The sequence below is a fragment of the Urocitellus parryii genome, chromosome 6, assembly GCF_045843805.1.
Source record: "Urocitellus parryii isolate mUroPar1 chromosome 6, mUroPar1.hap1, whole genome shotgun sequence".
NCBI lineage: Eukaryota > Metazoa > Chordata > Mammalia > Rodentia > Sciuridae > Urocitellus > Urocitellus parryii.
In genome coordinates this window covers 16,821,386-16,831,820 of record NC_135536.1, presented here as the reverse complement: position 1 = coordinate 16,831,820, position 10,435 = coordinate 16,821,386, and the positions used below count along the sequence as shown (strand labels likewise).

The window sequence follows — 10,435 nt, the reverse complement described above, 5'->3', positions numbered from 1 at the left end:
AACCTTGGTATCGTAAGTGAAGCATTACCGTTCAAACCAGGCTGAGTTCTTCCTCTGCCATGCTCTGGCCAGGTGGTCAAAGTGAACTCCTTGTCAGAAACGTGGGGGACAGCACAGATGATAGCAGCATATTACCAATGTTGCCATTGAAACAACAGTGACAGTGACAGCATAGAGTGAAGGCTTGCCATGTGCCAGGTTCTCTGCCTGGTGTCCATCCCGTTCAACCCTCACGACTACCCTGTGACTAACGGAACGCATGTGGAGATTGGAACTTAGGTCACAGATCCCCCAAAGACCATGGAGAGGCTTTCAAACTGTCTCCAGAGCCCACGCTCATAACCACAAGGGTTATAGGGCCTCTGTTGCCCAACAGAGAGGAGACCCAGTATCTGCTTCATCAAACCATCCTTTCTTGTGGTTATTTTCAGCAAGGAAGGAAACACTTCTACAGCTCAAGAAATTCATTCTATTGAGAACTTGTTAAACTCTTCCAAAATCAGTTTGTCCATTTTATACTTTTTTTTTTAGAGAAAAAAATGTATACTTATTGAGTAACATTGAGAAGGGGTACACACGGCCATCCTCCCACAGTTGTAGTCCTGGTCCCATGGGAGAATGTTTTCAGGGTCCAGGTGTGTCAGTCTCGTGGGGAACACCGTGTGGTGTCTTCTTCAGGTTGCATCTTCAGTCGCTTCATCAATTCTTGGTGCTTCTCAGACTCCTCTCTGGTCCTTCAATTATATCCTATAGAAGCTGCTGAAGTGAGAAATTCAATGGGAGTAAATTTTCTCAGTGGTAGTTGGTCTTAAAATGTTTTTATTTTTTCTCCGGTTCTAGCAACTTAGTTCTGTTGTGTACACAGTTACAGGTGACATATATTTTCTTAGCTGTTTAGGACTATTAATCCTCTGTATACTATTATTGTTTTTATTAAATCCTTTGTCAGTCTAAATTTTATCCTCTGTCGGTAATCCATCTTTTCTCTCTGGCTATTTTTTTTATCAGTCTTTGGTGATCTGCAGTTTGATATAGATTTCCATTTCTGTTTGTTTTAAAATCCTATTTGGAATTTGTAAGTCTTCATAAATCTGAAGACTTCATCCTTCATCAGTTCTAGAAAGTGCTGAAATATTATCTTTGCAAATATTGCCTCTTCCCTATTCTCTCTTCTCTACTTTTGTGCCACTCGAGTTACACACATGCTGACCATTATTCTCCATGTCCCTTTGGTGTTTTCTCATCTCTTTAACACTGATCATTTCATCTTCTTTCTTTATTTCTGTCTTGCAAAATACTAATTCTCTCTTTAGCTATATCTAATCAATTGGTTGATTTTCAAATTTAAAGTATTATGTTTTTATCTAGACACTTTATTTCAAACTTTTAAAAATACATCTGGTCATTTTTACCTTCTCTTGCTCCTCACTTATGTGTTCCAATTCCTTCTTTCATTTCTTTAAACATATTAAACACACTTGTTTTTTGTTATATACTAATGTACCTCTAAATCTTTGGTGGATCTAGTTCTTTCTTGTTTCTGCTCAGTCTCACACGTAGTGGTTTATTTCTGTGTGGGTGTGGGCGTGGGTGTGTACGCACGTATGTGTTTTAGTGAGGTCATAATTGTTAGAACCCTATCTATGGGAGTTATTTTTTCTTTTTGGTACCAGGGTTTGAACGCAAGGGCATTAAACCACTGAACCACATCCCCACACTTTTTTTGTATTTTATTTAGAGACAGGGTATCGCTGCATTGCTTAGGGCCTCGCTAAGTTGCTGAGGCTGGCTTTGAACTTTCAGTCCTCCTATCGCAGTTTCCTGAGCCACTGGGATAACGTGTATGCACCTGGCTCTCTGGGCTTCTTTGAAGGGGATGTTAAGGAAGTTTTTCTCAAGGGAGGTTTTGTATTTACTTCTTCCAAATGCCTAGAATTTATTTATTTGTCATATAATAAACCTTTATTTTTGGTGAATTTATTTCCACAACTATTTAAATTATTTTTTGTTCTGTTTTAATTAATTTTTATGTTTTAAAAGAAGTAGAATCATATTTCCTAGGAAGGCATACATACTTCAACTGCATGTGCAACAGATGTTGTTTGTCACGGTGCCTCACATCCCATCTCACACAGCTTTCCAAAACCACTTTTTCAGGCAGAAAAAAAAGCACATTTCCCAAGCAAGCAGCCTGATAAATTTTTACACACTGGGCGTGGAAGCAGCACTATTCCAAGAAACAGAACATCACCAAAATCTCAGAAGTTCCCATCATACCCTCTTTGCATGGTATCTGGTTTCCTTCCCAAATTCTAAATTCTAGCAGCATATATTAACTTTGCTTGACTTTTATTAGCACATACTTTGTTGTCTTTGTCTTTCCTTTCACTCTGCATTCTGTTTGTGAGTTTCACCCATGTCATTAAGTGTAGCAATAATTTCTTCATTTTCATCAATAGGTAGATTTCAATTGTATTAATATGCCACAATTTACTTTTCTAATCTACTACTAATAGGCATTTAATTTGAAGGGTTTTACACATAGTGCTACTGTGAATATTTTAATCTTGTGCACTGCTGTGGTAAACACATATGTACTCATATATACCTAGAATTGCATGAACACTCAGGGAAGCATTGCTTTTTTATAGCTCCCCACAGAGACTAAGCTGAGATATGGAACTTGCCAACTTTTCTCTGCTGTCTGCAAAGTGTCTGTGGAGTTTACTATTTTACTTTGTTTTCTGGCTCACCCTTCTGAGGGTGGAGGCTCCTGTTTACCAATGTGTGTGGGATGGTGGAGGACCTCCCTCCCTGCGTGGGTCCAAACTCAGTGTTTATCTGCTCCAGAGGCTTTAGCTATTTCCTCCAAAGCCACAGATGCCTGTAGATTCTCCAGAGCTTACCCTGCTCACTGACCTCCCTCATCTCAGCTCCTACTTTTATTTTTTCCATCAGAATTATTTTTCTCTCTGGAAGAGACTGTTTTGATTTGAAAGGCTGTTTTTCACATTTCATTCATATTTGAGATGTGATGAGACCAGAAGATCTCAGGAGTTTTTCTCCAATTTGTTTTGAGTGAGATATGTCATGTACTCTGGATATGGCTTGCTCTACAAGCAGGATCCTCATGCCTTATGAGGGCAGGTCCCTAGTGTGCTCAGGATCCATCCGCATTTGGAAGGCAAGAGATTTGATGCCCTGTCTGGTGTCCTCGAAAAGCTTTTCTTTGAAGGCCCCCATCAGGTAAATCATCCAAACGACCAAGAGGCACCACCAACAGAGAAATACCAGAAGTATTTCTCCACCCCAGGATGGGGAGAAGGATGAATCCTTTACTCCTGTGTGGATCCATGACATCATAGCTTCACATCATAGCTGGGATATCAGCAGAAATTGTTGATCACAAGATTTTACCTAGAATGCAGAACACTCTATCCTCTTGTTCATGGAAGTATTAAAGCCTTATGAAAGTTTCTCTTGGTGGTGAAATACAAAATGTAATAACTCACAAAGGAAGAAAAAGCTCAAAAACGTGGGCTCATCTATGTATTAAGGCTCAACAAGCTGTTGTTGTATTTTAAAATTAAACTTGATTGTATTTCTTCTGAAAATATTCGCTTGGCTAAAACGATTGGTTTGAAAGTGCTTTACACCTAAATTGTATATGAAATTAAAAATGTAGAAGTGTATAACCACAAAGTGTATCACACACTTGGAGGCATGTACTGATCACAACCAAATAACTACATTTTCTATTTTTAGCCACTTAAAATTGCCTGTTGGTTTTAGTTTGGGTTGTTATCTCATGTCTGGTGAGAAACATAATTCCCTTGGGTAATTCTTATTTGCAGTAAGTAAAATATCTCAGCTTGATTTTATTTACTAAAGTCTACTAAGTAATTTTCCCATTTAAGCACCCTCATTGTGATTTAAAACATTTGCAAGATCTTCAATAATGAAATACAAGAATTCTTTAAAATCATGATTGTAAGGAGGTTATATATCTTGTAGACATCTAACCTATTCTAGTTCATCTTTCATTACAGACACAAAGGCATTTAAAAAGAGATGTCAATCTCTGCGAAAATGAATTCTTTCTGCACCAATCTCTGTGAGATTCATGAAGAAAATTAAATTGGAAGTTGAAGGATATCCCAGTTGATCCTGGAGGGCTCTTTGCCAGCATTCTGTCCTATGGACACATGGACTTGTCTTCATTGAATTTAGCTAACTGCCAGGAGTTTGGATTCTGACTTCTAACAATGCATCATCTGTGAAAACTGATCTGCATCCACCCTTCAAAACAGTGATGGATTAATTAGAACTTTAGAAACCAAAGGAAAATTGAGGGAGGGGGGTGCGGGCACAGTAAAAGAGAATTCAATGTTGAAAACAAACTACAAAAGACTAATTTCCCTGTTCTTACATCCCAAGAATTACTGTTATTGCCACCTGAAGAAGAAACAATGAACAGCACATGCATTGAAGAACAGCACGACCTGGAACACTATCTGTTTCCAACTGTTTACATCTTTGTGATTTTTGTCAGCATCCCAGCCAATATCGGGTCTCTCTGTGTGTCCTTTCTGCAAGCTAAGAAGGAGAACGAGCTGGGAATTTACCTCTTCAGCTTATCACTGTCTGATTTGCTGTACGCCTTAACCCTCCCTCTGTGGATTGATTACACTTGGAATAAAGACAACTGGACTTTCTCGCCTGCCTTGTGCAAAGGGAGTGCCTTCTGCATGTACATGAACTTCTACAGCAGCACGGGCTTCCTCACCTGCATTGCTGTTGATCGGTACTTAGCCGTCGTCTACCCTTTGAGATTCTCTTTTCTCAGGACCAGAAGATTCGCCTTCATGGTCAGCCTCTCTATCTGGGTGTTGGAATCTATCTTTAATGCTGTCATTTTGTGGGAGGATGAAACAACCATTGAATACTGTGATGCCAGACGGTCTAATTTCACCTTATGCTATGACAAGTACCCTCTGGAGAAGTGGCAGATCAACCTCAACCTGTTCAGGACCTGCACGGGCTACGCGGTACCCTTGGTCATCATCGCGATTTGCAACCAGAAAGTCTATCAAGCTGTCAGGCACAATCAAGCCACAGAAAGCCGTGAAAAGACAAGGATCATTAAACTGCTGGTTAGCATCACCCTGACCTTCGTCCTCTGTTTCACTCCCTTTCATGTGATGCTACTGGTCCGCTGCATCTTAGAGCGCAACATGAATTTGGAGGACAAGTCCGGGAGGCAGACGTACACCATGTACAGAATCTCCGTGGCCCTGACGAGTCTCAACTGTGTGGCGGACCCGATTCTGTACTGCTTTGTAACCGAAACAGGGAGGTCCGACATGTGGAGCATACTGAAATTCTGTACTGGGATCTGCAACAAATCCCAAAAGCAAAGGAACTGCACCCTTTCCATGTCTACAAAAGACACTATGGAGCTAGAGGTCCTGGAATAGAATGAAGGATGGGGGCAGGGAGGGGAGGTCTGTGGCATCATTGCATCCAGATCACATTTTGTAAAAGGAATCAATCGCAGCCTGGGAGGTGACAGGTGTTCTCAGTGAAGATTTTAATCCGGTCCAAAGGAAACGTTTAAAAGCGCATTGTACATCTTCCTGCTCGCCTTTTATTAAATGAGATGGATTAATAAAACCTAATATTTTCCTAATGACTTGGGATCATTATTGTTGATGATAATTTTTTTTTTTTGGGGGGGGGGTTGTTACCTGGGTTATAATCCCTCAGAAGCTAGTAAAATAGGTGCATAGGACAATAAGTCCTTTAAATTAGTGCCCTTTGTGTCTGTTTTTTGTTGTTGGTTTGTTTGTTTGGCTTGGTGCTAGAGATTGAACCCAAGGCTGCTTTACCACTGAGCTACATCCCGAGCCCTTTTTTTATATTTTTATTTTGAAACAGGACCTCACTAAATTGCCCATGCTGGCCTCCAACTTGGGATCCTCCTCTCTCAGGCTCCCAAGTCCTAGGGATCACATTGGTACACCACCATCAAACCAACCCATGTCTGGATTTTAAGGGTTTTCTTGCTCTTTCTTTGGATTTTGGGTCATCAACCACCAGATCTCTCAATTCTGTGACTGTCTCCCACAATCCCAACTACTAACAACTGCTTCTTTTCTTCTCATTTATTCACAAATATTTATTGAACCTACTCTACCACTAGGTACTGGAGTCCCAACAGAAACGATCTCATGAAGCCTTCTGAGGTTTAGGTCAGTATGGAAACCTAGTCACTGAGTTTGTAAGGTTTTACAGGAAGCAGAAACAAGTGGACTCCCAGTTTTGATTTGATTCTTTTTCAGTCTACAGCTGAGTACGTGGTAGTTGAAATTACCAGAAGTTTATTTTTAGACAAGTAGACAGTTATGTCAAATCTTCTACCCACAGTCTTCTTTGAGGACTTGGAATATTTGGAGTCTTGATAGATCATTTTGAATCTTCATTGAGGAAATTGCTCTGCTCTAGAATTAGGTTGGCACTGGGTAAACATTTGTCCTGACCAAAGTGATTTTTAAGACTCTTTATCCTACTCTTTCCTTTTCTCCTTTCCTTCCTTCTCTTCTTTATTTGCTCTTTCTACTCCTCCAAAAATGATCAGATAGCTACTGTCATGACACCATGTTGTGCCCTCCCATTCCAAAACAATATCCTGATAATGAGATCAGTATTTTCTCAATAATGAAAATTTTCAACATAAACTGACGGTGATACATGAGCACAACAGAAAACTGCCTGGTTTTGAGGCCATATGCCCCTTCTCTGTTCTTTGCATTTTTTCTGGTTATAATGATGTTAGAGAATGAAGAGATTCTGGGCAGGCACTCTGAGTGAGACACACTCACAAATGCATAAGAGATAAAGATTCAGCATTAAAACAAAGAATACAATAGTGTGAACTGCTTAATTATGAATACGTTATTGGCAACTTGTGAGTCAAACACATTTAAAGGTAAAAGATCCAGAAAGGACCACACAGTTGACTGATAGTGTTACTGCTGTTCACCGGTGAGTCCTTGCTTCTGGGAAGGCTGGAGTCTAACACCAGAGAAGCACGGCAAGGGTGGAGTGGAAAGTGGAAGCTTTATTAAAGGACAGCAGAAAAGACTTCTCCCCGGGAGGAAGAAAGGGACCCAAAAGGCAGAATCCATGGAAGGGGGAGGTCTTCCCTTTTTTATATCTGAGGTCTTCTTTTAGTCCCCCCACATTCCTGTCCTTTGTTCCCCCTCCATCCTGCAGTGCTAGAATGCAGGTGGCAAGGCCAGAAGGTCAGGGTCCGGTGAGGTGATTAAGTTTGCTTTGAGCTACTTCATTAACAGTTCTTTAGGATGGATTTGGGGCCTTGGGGACATTAACATTTCAATTTCCCCAGGTGCTGTTCTGGTTTCGTGGACTCCATTCCCAATAATGATCTCCACTTTGATTTTGGTACTCTACATTAGACCTGATTTACCTAACTACATTAACTCCCTATCTTTAAATCTGGCTTCAAAAGCAGTGTCAGACCTTGAAGCCAAGGACCCTGAATTGCCTCCAGAGTAGATTTTTCCCCCTTGAAAAAATTTTTAAAAATACTTCTACGGTTTCTTTCTCTAGGTGTGATGCAGACGTATGCATAAAGAGTTGATCGGTGTCATTGTTGGTCAGGATAAGGGGAAAGGAGAGAGTTAATCTCATTAATTATCACCTCTGAGAATATCGTAAGTCTTATCGATAGTAATTAAAATGATCTGTTACAGAGACCTGATTGGGATTTTTCTTCAGTTGGTTATGTGAGGAGACTGGCAAATACAAATTTGTGCCACCCTTAATGAGAAGGTCCTATTGAACAACTGGTAGCAAAACACTGTTAAGATGAGGGATTAGTTCCCAAGTGAATCAAGCTGCCAAAATCTTCTCAGAGGAGGGCCAGTCAAGGAGAGGCTAAACTGGGAAGATGCTCAGGTGATTTAGGACAGAGGACCCTAGACACAATCTAAAATTTTCAACGGTGGAGAGTAAACACTTTTGTTTCTGAAGACTTTTAGGTTCCAAAGTTCTCCATTAAGATGAAAATAATTCTGGAAGGGATAAGACCTTCCAGCTATTATTGCCTGGATCTTCTTCATCAGGAGACCCAGACTGGAATACCAGATCATCTACCGACTAGCTCTTTGAAAAACTTTCTTGAAATTGTTTTTTTTTTTTTTTTGTCCCAAACTGTAGGGACAATTGTAACACTTGCTTTTTAACAAGTAGATTTGAAAATGCTTTATCCACAGTGTTGAGATAATTGTTCATTATTATGAGTTATTCCCATTTTATCACGATATAGCCAACTACCTGAGAGAAAATTCTCTGGAAGGACACTGGGCATAAGGACATAGTGACGTGGACTGGTAGGAGCAGGTCCCAGGACACTATTGTCATGGTCACTTTCTCTGGAGGGTTAAATACCTCTATTAAGGTAGTTCAAGAACCTTCATGGTTTATGGTTCTATAGGATATCCTCAGTGGCGCCTGCTCCTTGCCCACAATTCTGTGGAGACCACACTGTGTATTGTCAACATACAGGTTGACAACTATTTTAAATTTATTTACATTTTGAGTTTTTATTTTCTTATTCAAAGTGTTATTTTTTAATTTAAGTAACTCAAAATAGACATCTTGGATAGGCTGGAAATCAGACCAAGTTCAGGTCTGGGGAATCTTTATGGATGAAGAACTTAAACGACATAAAAAATAATCACCTCATTTCATCCAAATTACACAGCATTATCTCCCCGGGAGCATCCAGAGCAAATCTGCTTACCCACAATGATTATGCCTTTTCCTCTTCTCAAGCTGAGCTGACAGATCTCTCCAGGATATTAGATATCTATTCTTTAGAGTAATGATCAAATAAACAATTATTTATCAATCACCTCCATTGACTTCATTAACTTGTTTTTAGTTAGAGGCATTGATTTTAAAATAGCATTTGCAATACAGAGTGAGCAGGCATTTCTTTTTACAGTATGTTTTCCTTTTGGCCCTGCCATCATTCTGTTATCTATGCAGGGCCTCTGTTCTTTTCCGGTTAAACCGGTCCATGGGTTGCCATGGAAACACAACTGCTATACAACCCCGACCCAATAAAGCTTTTGAGATAATAGACTTCTTTGTCGATGTCCGTCTAGTGACCCTGCCAGGAACCAGAATTTCTCCAGCAGACACAAAAAGACTCACACACACACAAACCACTTACTCCATCTCACAAAGACTAAGGAAAAAAAAACCTCCCAAACCACTTTGGCATGTACCATTTTGTAGGGTGTCTAATGCCAACCAGGGGAACACCTGTTGCCTCATGAACTTTTGAAAACCACCTGGGTTTTTTATTTTCGAGTTTACTATATCAGCAGCCAGGGGAGAGATTTTATTTACATTCTCCTTCCCTGTCCCTCATTCTTTTTTTCTCCCAGGAAGTGGCTGCCAAGGGAAATGAGGCAGGAAAACTTTCCTTTTCATTGCCATACTGGTCTGAAAAAAAAATCTAGTTCTGACTGTGATGTTTATTTACCTCTACTAAGTGGACACATGGCGGGGGGTGGTAATGAAAAATTAAACTTAAAATACAGCAATATATGTTTCCAAATTTTCTTTATTCCTTAGTGTAAACCCCCTGACTCCATTCAAATAAAAAAGATATTTGAGCATTGTATCTCTTTTATTCTTTGAGGTTTATAACAGCTTTAAGATGGAGCACACTGAGATTAGATTAGTGTAATTAGTTACATTTAGTTAATGCACCTGGTTTGAATTAATTAGCTGAAAATAACAAAAGCAGGTCAAATTGGAGGTGATGTGGGGTTTAAGATTCTCTTTTCCAGAGGTCCTATTCTCGCCATCTCATTTGTTGTTCATCTTACTCATGGCCACTAGGTGGCGATAATGCTCTATCATGGAACCTTGTAGTTCGCCGCTCCCTTGTTGCTCTTGAAGAGCCAAGAGTAGCCCAGGCTGGCATTTTCCTATCCAAGAGACTGCTCCCTAGGAGCTGGAAATGAAGGGAGGGAGATGCTGCAATCCTCTGCACCATTTATTCCTCTGCACTCTGAAAAGCTCAGCAATCATCAGATGCTTTCTCTTGGTTTAAACTCCAAATGTCTTTTCAGTATTTTTTTTTTCCTAAGCTGGTTACATACAATTGGTCGGTCAAGGTGTAAGAAAACTTAGGCTAAATTGTGTAATTTCTGCAAGATTGTGGCTATAGCCTTGACAATTTGTCTTTGTTTAGTTTTCCTACCTATGTAAGAAAATACTAGCTACTTTTCAAATAAAAAGCAAAATTAAGCTTTAATCAGTTTGTCTTTTTGTCTACTATAAAATTAATATCTATGAAAGTCAAGAGGTAATTCAATATATGTGGGTTTTAATT

At 39.8% G+C, this 10,435-nt stretch overlaps 1 protein-coding gene across 1 annotated transcript; it reads left to right on the top strand.

The window, feature by feature from the left end:
• The first annotated feature begins 4,469 nt into the window (after positions 1-4,469).
• Positions 4,470-5,477, top strand: Gpr65 (G protein-coupled receptor 65). The gene has a single exon (XM_026400608.2). The coding sequence runs from the start codon at positions 4,470-4,472 to the stop codon at positions 5,475-5,477; it is 1,008 nt and encodes a 335-aa protein (XP_026256393.2).
• Positions 5,478-10,435: the final 4,958 nt, after the last annotated feature.

Excerpts from the sequence above, each read along its gene's own strand:
- Gpr65 (XM_026400608.2), top strand. The coding sequence starts at position 4,470 with ATGAACAGCACATGCATTGAAGAACAGCACGACCTGGAACACTATCTG.